This window comes from Mesoplodon bidens (assembly GCF_964165515.1).
Source record: "Mesoplodon bidens genome assembly, chromosome: 6".
Lineage (NCBI taxonomy): Eukaryota > Metazoa > Chordata > Mammalia > Artiodactyla > Ziphiidae > Mesoplodon > Mesoplodon bidens.
The window spans coordinates 94,421,940-94,439,657 of NC_138162.1; the positions used below are offsets into that span (position 1 = coordinate 94,421,940).

General features: G+C 41.0%; 1 protein-coding gene across 1 annotated transcript in view; it reads left to right on the top strand.

The window, feature by feature from the left end:
- Window positions 1-979: 979 nt before the first annotated feature.
- LOC308619312 (putative spermatogenesis-associated protein 31C2) overlaps window positions 980-17,718 on the top strand; it is a gene marked incomplete at its 3' end in the record, with an annotated part of 32,418 nt that continues 15,679 nt past the window's right edge. Inside the window, exons 1-3 of the mRNA XM_081237930.1 lie at window positions 980-1,202; window positions 1,558-1,618; window positions 1,847-3,639. Of these exons, the coding sequence (XP_081094056.1) occupies window positions 1,977-3,639 (1,663 nt within the window). The 5' untranslated portion in view covers window positions 980-1,202; window positions 1,558-1,618; window positions 1,847-1,976. The remainder of the gene's footprint in view (window positions 1,203-1,557; window positions 1,619-1,846; window positions 3,640-17,718) is intronic.

Genomic DNA, 17,718 nt, shown 5'->3' on the forward strand with positions numbered 1-17,718 from the left:
AGAAGATGGAGAATCTCTTTTCTTTGAAAAACACTGTTGCCATCTGGCTGAGATCCAGCCCAACTTCCTGGGTGATTGATATCATCCTTGGATTCCTGTGTGGACTGGGGCTCTTCCTAATGTTACTCCACTGCTTCCAGAGTAATCTATTCTTAGCACCACCTAGGAAACATAGAAACATCAGGAAGGTAAGAAACCTTTGGCTTAATCCCAGCAGAGATTCTCTCTTTTTTTCTTACTCTTATTTCCACTTTTCTAAACCACGTAGAGAGACTCCTGAGATGGGAACTCTCAGAAAAGTATAGAACATCATCCTTCTAGGGAAAAGCCAGGCCAGAGAGGGGTTAGAGTGGGCATGAGGATTTCTAGCCTAAGATCTTAGACCAGGAGTTCAGGTATGGTAGAGGGCTCCAGGGCAAGTCCCAAATGCAGTGACTAATGGTTAAGGACTGGATTACTAAGAGTTCAATCTCTGCAGGAAGGCTGACCCCTGAGCCCTGGTTCACCAGCCACCTTCCCACAGCGGGTGTCTCAAGTGAGACCTTCCTCTGTGTTGGGGCTGAGCCCCTGAGAGCCTGAGAGAAGAGGCTGGACTAGAGGTCTGGCCTTGGGAAGCAGAATCCTATCTGACAAAGCTCACGTGGGCATTTAGGTCTGAGAATGTGTGTGTTTCTTGATCAGAGGAACAGTGACAGAAGAAATCTATGGTGATTAAAACTTAAAAAATCCTTCTTGGGCTTCCCTGGTGGTGCAGTGGTTGAGAGTCCCCCTGCCAATGCAGGGGACGCAGGTTCGTGTCCCGGTCCGCGATGATCCCACGTGCCACGGAGTGGCTGGGCCTGTGAGCCATGGCCGCTGGGCCTGTGCGTCCGGAGCCTGTGCTCCGCAATGGGAGAGGCCACAACAGTGAGAGGCCCGAATACCCCCCTGCCCAAAAAAAAAAAAAAAAAAAAAAAACCTTCTTTGCACTCTTCAAAGAAGAAAAACTGAAGATTGTTATCCACTTTAAAAATAAGTAAAAGGGGAAAAAAACCCACAGAGTTTTAGTTAAATGTAGAAAGTCATGTTGTTCATGAACACAGCTTGCCTAGATAGAGGACAGTGAGAGTTGGGTGTTAGCCCCTCACTTTTTCTTATCTCTCAGCATCAAGTAAAGCTGAAGGGGAGGAGCAGGAGTAGGAAGAAAAGTGGATCTTTGAAAGGTAAGCCTTTGCCATTCAGCCCTGCGTGACCCGAGAGTTAGCTTCCATCTCTCCTAGTCCTGAGGCCCCAGCTTCACGGTCTCTGAGAATGCCAGTGGCAGAGCTTATTCCTCAGGAAACAGAGCCTGAGCCTAATTAACAGAGCCTAATGAACGTGGAAGCACTTTGCAAAGGACAAACCCTTTTCAAGTGAGACTTACCATCACTGTCAGGGACATGTGGCCTTGGACACTGATACTTGGGCTCCAGAGTCTAATCCTCCAAAGATTTCCCTTAAAGGGCCATTGCACTCAGCCTCCTGAAAGGCTCTTAGGCCTCTGCCTTCACCACCATGACCCAGTCTCCTGATTTCCAGCTTTCAGAGATTGCCTGGAAGAACTGGAGGGGACTCAGGACCTGGTTTCACTTCTGCAAAGGTAAAGAATCTTTCCCCTTCTCTCCTGGGTCGTCCTTCCTCCCCGAGCCTCTAATGTGACCCCAGCCCTGGAAGGGGGAGCCGTGGGAGGGCGTGGCTAAAGCCCTAGGGTGAAGGAGAGCAGGGGCATTATGAAGTCAGTGTGGGGGCAGAGGAGGGTTCTTGGGCTGCAGGTGCCCACCCCTGCCTGTCCTGTCCAGCCATCCTGGCCCCATCTGCTCTCCTACAGCTGCCTGGGGAGGCTTCCTGGCAAGGGCAACTTTCATCAGCTCTCATGTCCAGACCCTCCTGGTGAGACGTGCAAAGCAGTGCCTGCTGGAGCCTGTGGAAGATACTGCTTGAAGGGTTGGGAACCCTGCATGAACACCTCCTGTAGGGTTTCCTTCCCTGATCCAGACACTCGAGAGGTACTGGAAGCACATATTAAAAGGTTTTGGGTAAAGCACAGGTGGACCCGACCCCTCAAGGTCCTCAAGCCCATAAATCTCTTTAAGTCGAAAAAGTTCCAACCCTCCACCATTCTACAGTTTGCCACTTCCCCTTCAGCCACCTGTGTATCTGGGTCCCACTCAAAAGTCAAGTGTGCTGAGTTCCTGGAGAAACCTCCTCAGGCTCATTCAGGAGAGAAGGTGATAACAGAAGAGTCAGTTCCTACCGTGAAGAGGCCTCTCCTTGCCCCCTCAGCTGTGTGTAAGGAAATCCAGAGTGCCCTGGGAGCGATTCCATCTGCTGACTACCATGGACCCTCAAAGGCTTCTCTGACTGGACAGGAGGACAGGCCACCTTCTCAGTCCCTCACACTCAGCCTTGTGGGCAGAACCTGGAAGAGTGAGAGTGTGGAAGGGGTCAAGAGGGACAGCCTAGAGCCAGGTCCAAGTTCAGCAATGGTCAGGAATGAGCCAAGAGAGGAGAGTGGTGGTCAGGCCTCACGAGACCCCTGCCATAGGGTAACAGTGATGGAGGTGAACTTAGGATCCCCATCTTTGAGAGGTGAAGAGGCCAGGGAGGCTGTGGAGGCCAAGGAGTCTCCTGCTCTTCAACCACAGTCTAGTGTTATCTTGGAAACCAAAGTGTTGACAAAATCCCAAACCACAAATGTACATATGAGGAGTTTAGAGGTGCCAGGGGCCAGTAGAAGTTTCCTACTACCTAGACTGTCTGTTTTCCAACATCCAGGTGAGCCATGCCTTAACATGGAGGTTGCTAGTGAGTTTAACTCCAAAGTAAAGGTACAGTCAGACAACCAGCTTCAGGACTTTCCCAAACACAGGTTCCTTGCTGCAGACAACTTGGCTTCTCAGGTGCCTCAGTGCCATCCCCAGAGAGTCCCCACCAGAGACAGGTTAGCTTCCCAGGAGCCAAGTGGCCTTATGGAAGCCCAAAGGAGCCACCTAGGGCAGCAGGAGCCCAAAACTTCAAAACTCCAAGACTCATGGAAGAGCCAGAGCAAGATGATTGCCCCTACTTACAAAAGAGAGGACTGTAGGAGGCATAAACCAGGAGAGCATGAAGAAAGGTTTAAAGAATTAGGGACCTCTCAAGCTGGAAGTATGAGCCGCCCTGCCCAGGTCAGGGGAATAACAGACTCTATTGGGAGCAGATGTCTCCAGCTCATGCCAGAGAAGAAACATAACCCTACAGAAAGCCTCTTCAGAAAAAGGATGAGGCTATTTTTAAAGTGGATTTTCCCCAAGAAAAAAGTCAATGGTCGAGATGCTCTGCAAAAAAAAAAAAAGCCCATATCAGCCACTGCCCAGAGTCACGGATCAGTCAAAAGCAGATCAACCTTGAAGAGTGAGACTGCTGAGGGTCAGGCACGCATGAGAGCTGTTGGACAGATCCCAGAAGAAAAAAGAGCAATTCACCATGGACTTCATGCCACAAAGTTAAATGAACACAAACTGGAATTCCAAGTCCCAGTATGTGGGTGCTTCTGCTACCATAGGCTTACCTCCTACCCAGAGCAAGGGAGAATGATGGGTTATACAGCCTGTGGGCATAAAGCCACCTCCAAGGGCCAGAGTTGTTCTATCAGGGAAAGGGAAGTCAGACACCAACATAGTTTGAAAAGTGTAAGGTTCGACGATGAGCAGCTGGGCCTAAGGTGCCTCCCATCCTTGCCCCCCAAGAAGAGTTTGTTTCCAGTTAGTACCTGCCAGTATGGGCCAAAGAGTCCAGGTGCCCCAGCCCGCCATCAACACTGTCCAAGGCATTGTCATCTTTGGGGAGGTGTCTTGCCTGGTCGACAGTAAAATCCTTCTTTAGTCTTCCCTTTAGTAGGAAAACATATCTCCAAGTAAAAATTCAGTCCATGTAGAGAAAATGATTTTCTCATTAGCACATCCAAGATATTTAATGTTCCCCAATACATATATATATATATATATATATATACATATTTTTTTTTCTAATAAAAACATAGTGTAATGGCTGCTGTCTGTGCTGTGCACTTTGTCTTCTAGAAGGGAGGGGCATGGAGGGAGGTGGACAGTAGCATCACAAGCTTGCTCCTTGTCTCGTGTCCCTTCATTGCACCTTATGATACTGTCATTACACAAACCAAAATTACTCTAACAATGAGATGGGAAAAACCTATGAAACCCACACCCAAGGACCTGGTTCAACCAGTCTTTCTCCTTCTTCTATGCTACTTTGAACTTTATGCAACTGTAGTGGATAGGTTTACACGATAGGGCCGGACATTGCAATTCAGGCTCCAGGAAGTGTCAGAGCCAAGTGGATGGAAGTTTGGGGGGAATAGAGTATGGGCTCTGAGTTCAGAAACGGGAGAAATCTTGCCCCTGGATCTCTTGGTAGGGAATATCCAACATCTGCTCTTAAGAGTTCCTTCTCTCTCTGATGAAGGCTGGGATTGAGATATGCCCTATGAACCCCTTTTAGCTTAGGCATAATAAAATGTACAGCATCACCCTCCCCCACCTCTGTTTTTCCTAGACTTTAGAGCAGCAACAAGGATGGCATTTCCAGCTCTGTGTGTGTAGGTGGGGGGAGTATCAGGGAGGCTGCTGAGGGCTGTGTTGAGTCCAGTCCCATATAAATGAATGGCTATGTTCATGGGTCACCTACCTTCCACTCTATGTTAACCCCAGAGAAGGAGTTTTGGATGAATGGAATAGGGGTGTGACTGTGGGTAGTAACTATCTGATGGTCAAACACTGTGAATTTAGGGTGGGATGTAGGTGTAGAAAAATCCCTGGATCGAAGGAAGGAGGCAAAGTGGTACCAGATTCCCATAAATGTGCAGTTCTGAAAGAGCAGCCCCCTGACATACAAGCACCATCTAAAGGCCTAAAGGGGAGGAAAAGTTAAGGGTCCAGTAGCTCATCATGGCCCCACCCCAGGGTCTCTACCCTATTCCAACTCTAAGATCACAGACCTAGAGAAACCACCTTTAGGTCAAAACAGAAGGTCAAACTTATAGAAGTAAAGCAAATCAGGGAAGGTTAATCTCTTAATACTATATTTAATAAGCTTACACCTCATCACCTCTTGACTTTTAGGAAGGATAAGTTAACAATAGGTGTAAAAGCCAGGACTAGGGAACTTGGGATGTGACTCCTAGTCTGGTGACCTTCACGTAAACACATGGCCCAAGGACTGCTCCAGGGGAGAGGTGGGGACTGGCCTGTGATTGTGTAGTAAGCCTTGCCTGTCTCCCAGTCCTTGATCACCCCAGAGCCTGGCAGGTGAAGAAGCAATCAGACAGGATTTGTGGTGGTGTGGAGGTGACCTGTGCAAAGTGGATGGGGCAGGGTGCAATCCAGGGGTGTTCCACTGATCTGCTTCTGGCACAGCTTTTCTTGTCTCCTGACCCCCATCCATATGGAAAAGCAGGGAGACGAGGAAGAATTTCTCTAGAGTGATTTGGTGCTTCCTGCCATGTGCAAGGCTCATGGTGGACACAGCTCCAGGTGGTGTCTTTCTCATTGTGGAGATTTCTGTTCTAGCTGATGCCCCTGATCCAGATGACAACAGAAATGGACCCCATCCCCCATCCCTGTCAGGCCCCTCAACACGTGGAATTGCTGTGACCTGGGGTGGAGGGGGCAGAGTGAGCACAGGACTGCTCACACCCCTGGTTTCTCCCTGGAGCCAGGCCCTACCTCTGGGCCCCAATTCCCAAGGCAGCCTCCAGAATAGGCAGAGCAGTGAGAGTGGAGCCAGGACTTGTGGGAGGGGTCGGTACCCAGAGGAAAGAGATGACAGGGCTGGGACCTGAGCCTGGCTGCTGCTGGGTGCTCTCAGGGGCACCCAGAAGTGAGTTCTGGGAATATGGGGAAGCTGGACTTGGACCCCCCTGGCTCCTGCTGGGAGGGTGCCACAGACAGGTGATGCTGATGGAACAGCAAGAAAACAGAAAGAAGCAAGTCCCTTTGCCCTTCTCTTGCTGCTCCGTCTTCCATAAGGTACAGTAAGACAAGAAATTGAGAGACCAAAAGAAAAAAAGAAATGGAGAGACCCAGAGACAATACACAAAGACTTCACAGACACACCTCCCAAGAGAGACTTCTCACGCAAACACCTTTCTCAGAGATCACATACCGACACCTCACACAGGGACCTCATGTTGCTTCACAGACCCTCAGACAGAAACCTAGCACAGATTTAACAGATTTCCCAGAGATACCTTCCAAAGGGACCGCATACAGAGACTTCACACAGAGATCTCACCCAGAGACAACACACAGAGACTTGGCACAAAGACCTCACAGAGACCTCACATCTATTCTTCAGTATCCATTGACAAGTCTTTCTTAGTGAATATGAAACCACTTAGCAAACTGGCAGCATGATAAATATATTATCAGTTGTGCCCCTCTGAGATCCACCAGACACTCACTGTCAGCATTACTCTAAATGGGGAAATGTTTGAGAAGTTTTGTTCTTTTGTAATGTCACTGCCTCTGAACAAAGGAATTATACATTCCAAATGTAGATTTTCAAATTTCATTCTTAGGTGTTCATTAGCTTGAAAATCACATATTACATTATTTTATTTTTATTTATTTTAGAAGAATGAAGAAAATAACGTTTATTTCTTAGAAATGCATGTAGTACTCTATTTTTTTATTTTAAAAGATTTTTAGTGGAGTATAGTTGAGTTACAAATTTGTGTTAGTTTCAGGTGTACAGCAAAGAGAGCCAGTTATACATATACATATGTCCACTTTTTTAAAAGATTCTTTTCCCATAGAGGCCATTACAGAGTATTGAGTGGAGCTCCCCGTGCTATACAGTAGGTTATTATTATCTATTTTGTATATAGTCGTGTGTATATGTCAATCCCAATCTCCCAATTTATCCTTCCCCCCTTATCTCCTGGTAACCATAAGTTTTCATTTGTACCCTTTTTTTAGGAGAATCACAAATTTTAAGCACAACTAAAACACTGTCAGTCTCCAGTGAGAGAAAATATTTGTCCAGTTTTAGTTATCATCCAGTCAAATGGTATCTGGCACATTTTTTACTTTATTGAGGACAAAGCTTAAACTTGAGATGGCTTACTTGTTTCCTTTGGGAACATAAGAAAAAACTGCAACAAAGGTACTCTAGGAATGAAATAAACCAAGAAAGAAGCATCCGGACTCACATTCACTTCCCAGAGGGCTGTGTAACTAGCACATTATTTTGCACATAATAGCTTGCATTAGGTTTGTGAGGTTTGCTTTATTTTTTAACAGGCCAATAATCATGTGAGGATTTTTCACAAGTCAAATTTCTGCTTTTAAATTTTACATTCTGGCAAAATTATGCTTCTGAATATTAGTTTATTTCTTAAAATGTGGTAATGCCCTAAAATGATATCACACAATCATAACGTTCAGCTAACATACTTAAAAAGATGGGCTATTAAGGATTCATTCTTAAATAATTCTATGAAATGCACATTTTCTAAGACATGCAGTTAGGATCCATTTTATATTCATTATAGGGTTAACACATTGCTTAAAAAATTTTTGAAAGATTATAAAATATATGACTTAGCCTATGGTTGACATTCTACATGTTACCTCATAAAATTACTGAGGGAAGGATATCTTAATATCTGAATTGAAGGTAGTGTACATTTAATCTACATCTGGCTTATAACAATGAATAATGAAAGGCTTTCATTTATTATATATCTCACACTTTCCAAAGGGTACACTTCTAAAAGACTACTGATTTCTCACTGCTAATAAGCAACCTATTGCCCTTGCCTTGGTAAAATCTATCTTAATGACAGCTGGTTGTCTCCCAGATTATCCATTGGTATTACAGCGTCACGGTCTTTTAAGAGGAACAGGGCTGACACGAGACTCTTTGGGCTTATTTCTACAAGAAATTTAGTTTTTCTATTCTCCTAATTAAAAATTGTATAATTATTAATTTTTTCCCTTTACTCCTTTATGTCGTTGAATCAGAAAGCAATGGACTCTGGTCACGTATGTCATCTAAGACTCGATCAGATCACTTTTTTTTCAATAGTGCAGCTTACTCAGGTAAGTTTACTGATCAGAACCAAATGGGATCAATTAGGAAAAAGTTCATACAGGAAAATATCCTTTTCAAAGTTGACTATTTTAACACAGTTAAATAAGCGATTATTTTTTAATCCTTTGAGTTAAAGTTGTTCAGGGTGGCCAAGGAAGTCTGGAAACATGAAAAATGTCCATAAAAGCACTTTATTACTATAATACGTTGAATGTGTTGCTCCTCATTATTAATTCACAGTTCATTAAGCTGGGCAAAATTACAATGAACAATGTGCATTAAAGCAAAATTCCCATCAACCATTTTCCATCTGTCGTACATTGTGTCAGATGATTTGTGTGTCTAATTTTCATGGAAAAACTTGTACCTTTACTCCAGAATAAGAAATCAAGGGGGATCAATCTATTAAAAAGATATTAATATTCCCAGACTCTGTGGCCTTCCGTATTTTCTTTTGAAGAAGATTCACCTAGTGCAAATCTTATAAATATTTTTACCATTTAATATGCCCAGACAAAATGGATACAAAAATTAGATAAAAGAGAAAACAACAAAAACAGATCCCCTTTGTTTTCAAAACATTTGATGTTTACATCAAAATATTTTGTTGAAAATGAAGTGATTTTTAATCTAGAGTTAAAAGACACTACAATGATATTTAGAACATATTACAGATCTGGATTTTTACAAATAGATTTTTATTTAAAACAGGTCTCACACTGATATCAAGAAACCAGGCACTCTAGAACAAAATGTGGAGAGATGGCAATTATGCGATGACTTCTTAATACTCCAAGGGAAAAAGATTGTTTCCAAAGTAGTCCATCTACAATATTAACCCTTAAGATCTACTCCCCTTGATAGGTTTCAATATTATTTTCTCTTTTATACACATTTACTTTATAATTAACTCCTATAGGAGGACATTTCTGGAAATGTTCCCAGATATCTACAGCCACACTTTCTGTCATGATCACACCATGGAAAAAGTAGGGAACATCCAGATCCTGATGATCCAGGGGTTTCATAATTACCCCTTTGAGGTCAGTCAGAATCATAATCATTCCCAGAACAGGGTCAGTCTTTACATTTGTGCCCCTAGACATGCAGATTGTAACACTACCCACCCAAAGGCAAGTTGTCTTCCTTACTCAGGTTTGCAGGGGCACCACTCACTGTGGTAGCTAGAAAAGTCCGTTGCCCCCAGCCCGGACCTGCATTCTCTACTCTCCACAGACACATCGTACTACAGATATACCAGTGGTGCTGATGAAACTTCCAGAAAGCTATAAAATAATGCATGCCAGGCACGGTAGATGAGGATTTAGAAAATGCTAACATCTTCTCTAGGAAATAAAGGTGACATACCTATGTGGCTTTAAGCATTTTTGTGCATTAGCTGGCGCCCTGGATCTGGGAAAAAGCATCTGATTTTAAAGTTTCTCAGCCTCATTCTCTGCAATGAAATCTGAAGCTCTTCCTTCCTTCTCTGAGTCCAGAAGCTGGAATTGATACAGTCTGCTCTCTGTGATTTGTCTCTACCATTTGTTTCCAGTGACCACTTCAACTCAGATATCTCTCAATTCAGGGATCACTCCTAAACTTCAGGACGAAGGTCACTGCCCTTTTTATTCCCACCACAATTTTATGCTAGTAACCCTTTACAGTGTCAATAAATTTATTTTGTAGAATGTGCCCCCTGGACTCCACCAGCTAAATCTGTTTTGTGGGCAAATCATTTGTTACTTAGCTAAACAAATTTTATAAAATCATATTTCATAAAATTGTATTTTATAAAATGTTACTTTCTTATTTTATAAAATTGGTAAATCCAGGGATTTAGGCTTAATTCTTATTTTTAAAAATGTTGGTACTCATTTTGCCAATTTTTCTCTTTTTACATGTATCAGAAAATATGTTAAAAACTCAACTGTGAAGATACCACTATTTTTATTTTTTCTCACTTTTTGTACTTAACTTTTATAACAAACCTTTATTATTGCACAGGAAACAAGAAAGTTTGTTCCTTGGAAAACATCAGTCCTAAGAACATACTAAGTTAAAGCTTAGTATGTTAGATCTGCGAGTAGCCTTGTCTTTTTTTTTTTTTTTTTTTTTTTTGGTACGCTGGCCTCTCACTGTTGTGGCCTCTCCCGTTGCAGAGCACAGGCTCCGGACACGCCAGCTCAGCGGTCATGGCTCACGGGTCCAGCCGCTCCACGGCATGTGGGATCTTCCCGGACCGGGGCACGAACCCGTGTCCCCTGCATCGGCAGGCAGACTCTCAACCACTGCGCCACCAGGGAAGCCCAACCTTGTCTTTTTTTTAATGATGCTTTTTTCTGAATTGGTTAAAAAAAAAAAAAGCCTTTAGGCTTAGGAACAGAAGCAAATTGAGAATTAAAATCCAAATCATTCAAATGAAGTTTGTCAGAACAGTTTGTGTGTGGAGAGGACAGCTTCTGGGCACTTCAGAGAAACCAGCAGGACAGAATTGAGAATAGCCAGCACCTTACAGGGCTTCTCACAGAAATGCTTTAATGCAAAGAGGTGACTAGATTTCACAGGGAGACCAGGGAGAGGATGCAGAGATAATTAAATCACATTCAAGCACCTGTTTACCTGGGAGGTAAGTTCCTTCATATTGTGGTCAGATGCTGTTTAGGGGGACACTGGTGCAGGGGAGGTGTTGGGAGGATGAACTCTTTTCTGAGTGATTTTGCAAGTGTGAAAATTCATCCAACAGAGATGCTAGAAAAATTTGCTCCTAGTAGCGAGTGTCCAACATGATATTTTGGGACAAAAATGTGTATTTGGAAGAATTTTTCACAAAAGAACAGTGATGGGAGGAAAAGATTCATATGGGCCTGGCTAGTAATATTCTTCCTTCACAATTTTCTTGTGGGTTCCTGAGGCGTGTTGTGACTGCTTGGAGACCTGGACCCCAAGCAATGGCCCTCTTTGTCATACTCAGGGCAACCCAGGAAGTTGCTTGTCTGAAGCAGAAAAGGTTCTCCCTTCCACTCATGTCCTCTTGCTGATCAGATGAACACATGGCATCATCTACAGCTGAGAGGTGTTTGTTAACTTCCTTTGTTTCATAGGACACAACTCATATATACTCTACAGTAATGTTTATCACTGTCTTTTATAATCTCAAGGTAAGAAGTAATCAGTGTTAAAATCATTCTACTGGAATAACAAAGCACATGATTTTTTTTTTTTCCCTAATAGTGATTGTATTTGTTTGCTAGGGCTGCCATAACAAAATACCGCACTGGCTACTAGGTGGCTTAAACAACAAAAACATATTTTCTCATAGCTCTAGAGGCTAGAAGTCCAAGATCAAAGTATCAAGTTTAGTTTCTTTGAGGTCTCTCTCCTTTGATGGCTACCTTCTCGCTGTGTCCTCACATTGTTGCCCCTCAGTCTGTGCATGTCTGTGTTCTAATATTCCCTCCTTATAAAGATACAAGTCATATTGGATTAGAGTCCATCCATATGATCATTTTACCTTAATTTTCTCTTCCAAAGCAGTATTTCCAAGTAGAAGTTAAGCTTACTGTACCAGCAATCAGGTATTTAAAAAGAGGCATTGTGGGCCTCCCTGGTGGCGCAGTGGTTGAGAGTCCGCCTGCCGATGCAGGGGATACGGGTTCGTGCCCCGGTCTGGGAGGATCCCATATGCCGCAGAGCGGCTGGGCCCGTGAGCCATGGCCGCTGGGCCTGCGCGTCCGGAGCCTGTGCTCCGCAACGGGAGAGGCCACAGCAGTGAGAGGCCCGCATACCGCAAAAAGATTAACAAAATAAATAAATAAATAAATAAATAAAATAAAAAGAGGCATTGCTATGGAGACAAAAAAACAATGGTTAATAATTGAGGCAAATTTCATATCAGTTTTTGAGTTCTGAGGGTAGACAGTTGAGAAGATCTCTAAATGTCAGGGTTAAAGCATCTTTTGGAGTTTGAATGTCCATCAGATGTTCAGGTAAGCTTTCTGAGTGGTCCATATAGCAACAGGAACGAAGAAGACTGTCTAAACATGAGCTGCTGTGGAGATTTCTCTGAAGTTTATATTAAGATATCTACCTTCAGTATGCAGGACTTCAGAAAAAAAGGCAGTTTTAGTTTCAATGGTTCCAAGTCAAAAGGGTGGGAGAAAATTTGGAAACACTAGTTTGGAGAGTTGTAGTCAGGTAGTGGAGGAAACTAGAAAAATTCAGGATACAGTCCAGTTTTCAGGTAATTAACAAAACTTCAAGGAAAATTAATGGCACTAGAGTCTAATATCCACAATACGTATTTTGGTTTCTATCGAAAGATATTTTTTCTCTCTAAAATCACCCTCATTTCTATCAAAGATAGCCAAATTAAGACAAATTTGTTTGCAAAATAAGTCTAGATTCAATACAATTGGTCTTATTTATATAAGTATAGCAAGGATCATGATTGACCATATAGGCTTGTTTTTTATTTTTATTTTGTGCTTTTATTAAGAGAATTTATTGCCTGTCTCTCCTCCCAATAGCTCAAACATGAAGAAGCAACATCAGAGGAAGACAGACAGAAAATGGCTCTTTGAGTTTGTCCTTCTTGGCATTGGTGAAGGAAGAGGCAGCTTTCTCAAAGTTTTTATCTGCTTAATAGGATGTAGTGGAGAAAGGGAACAAGGAAAGTCAGAGGATAAGTGAACAGGCTCTGCACCTACCAAGGATGTGTTATCCTCCTAATCGTCCCAGTAGGAATATTCCATTCATGTTCTTTGATCTGATCCTTGCATTGGAAGACACTTCTTTTTTTAATCTCTTTTTTTAATTTAATTTTTATTTTATATTGAAGTATAGTTGATTTACAATGTTGAATTAGTTTCAGGTGTACAGCAAAATGATTCAGTTATACATATACATATATCCATTCATTTTCAGATTCTTTTGCCATATAGGTTATTACAGAATAGTGAGTAGAGTTCCCTTTGCTATACAGTAGGGTCTTGTTGATTATCTATTTTATATATAGTAGTGTGTATATGTGAATCCAAACTCCTAATTTATCCCTCCCCATACATTTTCCCTTTAGTAACCATAAGTTTGTATTTTAAATCTGTGAGTTTGTTTCTCTTTTGTAATTAAGTTCATTTGTATCATTTTTTCAGATTCCACAGATAAGTGATATCATATGATATTTGTCTTTCTCTGAGTTACTTCACTTAGTATGATAATCTCTACGTCAATTCATGTTACTGCAAATGGCATTACTTCACTCATTTTTATGGCTGAGTAATATTCCATTGTATATATGTACCACATCTTCTTTATCCATCCATCTGTCAATGGACATTTAAATTGCTTTCATATCCTGGTTATTGTGAATAGTGCTGCACTGAACACTGGGGTGCATGTATCTTTTGGAAGTATAATTTTCTCCAGATACATGCCTAAGAGTAGGATTGATGGATCATATGGTAGTTCTATTTTTAGTTTTTTAAGGAATCCCATAATATTCTCCATAGTGGTTGCACCAATTTACATTCCCACCAACAGTGTAGGAGGACTCCTTTTCTCCACACCCTCTCCAACATTTTTGTAGTCTACACTTTGTAGACTTTTTGATGATGGTTACTCTGACTGGTGTGAGGTGATACCTCATTGTAGTTTTGATTTGCATGTCTCTAATAATTAGCGATGTTGAGCAGATTTTCATGTGCTTTTTGCCCATCAGTATGTCTTCTTTGGAGAAATGTCTATTTAGATCTTCTGTCCATTTTTTTGATTGGGTTGTTTGCTTTTTTGATATTGAGCTGCATGAGCTATTTGTATACTTTGGAGATTATTCCATTGTCAGTCTCATCATTTGCAAGTATTTTCTCCCATTCTGTAGGTTGTCTTTTTGTTTTGTTTATGGTTTCCTTTGCTGTGCAAAAGCTTTGAAGTTTGATTAGGTCCCATTTGTTTATTTTAGTTTTTGTTTTCTTTCCTCTAGGAGGTGGATCCAAAAAGATATTGCTGCTGTGAAAGAGTGTTCTGCCTGGATTTTCCTCTAAGAGTTTTATAATATCCAGTCTTACATTTAGGTCTTTAATGCATTTTGAGTTTATTTTTGTCTGTGATGTTAGAAAATTGTTCTAATTTCATTTTTTTACGTGTAGCTGTCCAGTTTTCCCAGCACCACTTATAGAAGAGACTGTCTTTTCTCCTTTGTATATTCCTGCCTCCTTTGTCATAGATTAATTGACCATAGTTGTGTGGGTTTATTTCTGGGCTTTCTATTCTGTTCCGTTGATCTATATTTCTGTTTTTGTGCAAGTACCATACTGATTACTGTAGCTTTGTAATATAGTCTGAAGACAGTGAGCCTGATTCCTCCAGCTCCATTTTGCTTTCATAGTATGCTTTGGCTATTTGGGGGTTTGTGTTTCTATACACATTTTAAAATGTTCTGTTCTAGTTCTGTGAAAAATGCCATTGGTGGGGGCTTCCCTGGTGGTCCGGTGGTTGGGACTTCACCTTCCAATGAGGAGGATGCAGGTTCGATCCCTGGTCAGGGAGTTGGGATCCCACATGCCATGCAACCAAAAAAACACACAAAAAAACAAAAACCGAAACATAAAACAGAAGCAATATTGTAACAAATTCAATAAAGACTTTAAAAATGGTCCACATGAAAAAAATCTAAAAAAAAAAAAATTCCACTGGTAATTTAATAGGGATTGCATTGAATCTGTAGATTACCTTAAGTAGTATACTCATTTTGACAGTATTGATTCTTCCAATCCAAGCACGTGGTATATCTCTCCATCTGTTTGTGTCACTTTCGATTTCTTTCATCAGCATCTTAGAGTTTTCAGAGTACAGGTCTTTTGTCTCCTTAGGTAGATTTATTCATAGGTATTTATTCTTTTTGATGTGATGGTAAATGGGACTCCTTCCATAATTTCTCTTTCTGATCTTTTGTTTTTAGTGTATAGGAATGAAAGAGATTTCTGTGTATTAATTTTGTATTCTGTGACTTTACTGTATTCATTGATGTGGTGTATCACACTGATTGATATGTGGAGATTGAAAAATCCTTGCATCCTTCGGGTAAATCCCACTTGATCATGGTGTCTGAGCCTTTTAATGTGTTGTTTGATGCACTTTGCTAGTATTTTGTAAATGAGTTTTGAGTCTATGCTCATCAGTGATATTGACTTATTTTTTCTTTTTCTGTAGTACCTTTGTTTGGTTTTGGTATCAGGGTGATTATGGCCTCATAGGATGAGTTTGGGAATGTTTCTTCTGAAATTTTATGGAATAGTTTCAGAAGAACAGGTGTTTAGTGTTCTCTAAAGGCTTGATAGAATTCACCTGTGAAGCCATCTGATCTTGGACTTTTGTTTGTTGGGAGTTTCTTTTTTTTTAAATAAATTTTAATAATTTTTTTAAATAAATTTATTTACTTATTTTATTTTTGGCTGCATTGGGTGTTTGTTGCTGTATGTAGGCTTTCTTTTTTTAGTTGTGGCAAGCGGGGGCTACTCTTCATTGTGGTGCATGGGCTACTCATTGTGGTGGCTTCTCTTGTTGCAGAGCATGGGATCTAGGCACGTGAGCTTCAGTGGTTGTGGCATGCAGGCTCAGCAGCTGTGGTTCGTGGGCTCTAGAGAGCAGGCTTAGTAGTTGTGACCCACGGGCTTAGTTGCTCTGTGACATGTGGGATCTTCCTGGACCAGGGTTCGAACCTGTGTCCCCTGCCTTGGCAGGTGGTTTCTTAACAACTGCGCCACCAGGGATGCCCTGGTGGAGTTTCTTCATCACAGTTTCAATTTCAGGACTTGTGATTTGTCTGTTCATATTTTCTATTTCTTCCTGGTTCAGTCTTCGAAGGTTGTACCTTTCTAAGAAATTGTCCATTTCTTCTAGGTTGTGCATTTTACAGGCATATAGTTTCTTGTAGTAGTCTCTTATGAGCTTTTGTATATCTGTGGTGTCCATTGTAATCTCTTTTGTATTTCCAATTTTATTGCTTTGAGCTCTCCCCATTTTTTTCTTGATGATGCTGGCTAATGGTTTATCAATTTTGTTTATCTCTTCAAAGAACCAGCTTCTAGTTTCATTGATCTTTCGTACTGTTTTTTCTCTCATTTATTTCTGCTCTGATCTGTATGATTTCTCTTTCTACTAAATTTGGGTTTTGTTTGTTCTCCTTTGTCTAGTTGCTTTACGTATAAGGTTAGGTTGTTTATTTGAGATTTTTCTTGTTTCCTGAGGTAAGATTTTATCACTATAAACTTCCCTCTTAGAAATGCTTCTGCTGCATCCCATAGGTTTTGGATCTTCATGTTTTTGTTTTCATTTGTAGGTATTTTTTAATTTTTGTTTTGATTTCTTCAGTGATACATTGGTTGCTTATAGCATATTGTTTAGCCTCCATGTATTTGTGTTTTTTACAGTTTTTTTCTTGTAGTTGATCTCTAATCTCATAGCATTGTGTTTGGAATAGGTGTTTCATATGATTTCAATTTTCTTAAATTGACCAAGGCTCACTTTGTGGCCCAGCGTGTGATCTATCCTGGAGAATGTTTCGTGTGCACTTGAGGAGAGTGTGTATTCTGCTGCTTTCAGATGGAATGCTCTCTAAATATCAATTAAGTCCTTCTGGCCTAATGTGTCATTCAAGGCCTGTGTTTTCATATTGATTTTCTGTCTGGATGATCTGTCCATTGATGAAAGTGGGGTGTTAACATCCCCCAATACTACTGTGTTACTGTCAATTTCTCCTTTTATGGCTATTAGCATTTGCCTTATATATTGAGGCGTTCCTATGTTGGGTGAATATATATTTACAATTGTTGTATCTTCTTCTTGGATTGATTCCTTGATCATTATGCAGTGTCCTTCTTGGTCCTTGTTACAGTCTTTATTTTAGAGTCTATTTTGTCTGCTATGACTATTGCTACTCTGGCTTTCCTTTGATTTCCATTTGTATGGAATACCTTTCTTTTACCCTCTCACTTTCAGTCTGTGTGGGTGTCTAGATCTAAAGTGAGTTTCTAGTAGGCAGCATATATATGGTTCTTGCTTTTGTATCTATTCAGCCAGTCTATGTCTTTTGGTTGGAGCATTTAGTCTATTTACTTTTAATGTAATTATCAATATGTATGTTCTTATTGTCATTTTGTTCATTGATTTGGGTTTGTTTTTGTAGCTCTTTTTTCTTCCCTTCCTCTTTTGTTCTCTTCCCTTGTGGTTTGATGACCATCTTTAGTGTTGCATTTGGGTTGCTTTTTCTTTGTGTATCTATTGTCGATTTCTGGTTTGCATTTCCCATGAGGTTTTGATATAGCAGAGTGTATATATATATATATATATATGAAAAGTTGCTTTAAGTTGCTGGTCTCTTAATTTCAAATGCATTTCCAATATCCTGCATTTGTACTGTCCTCCTCTCATGATTGCTTGTTTTGATATCATATTTGTGAGTGGATGATTTCCTACCTTTACTGTATGTTTGCCTTTAATGGTGAGCTTTCCCATTCATAATTGTCTTTTTTTCTAGTTGTGGCATTTTCTTTTTCATCTAGAGAAGTTCCTTTAGCATTTGTTGTAAAGCTGGTTTGATGGTGCTGA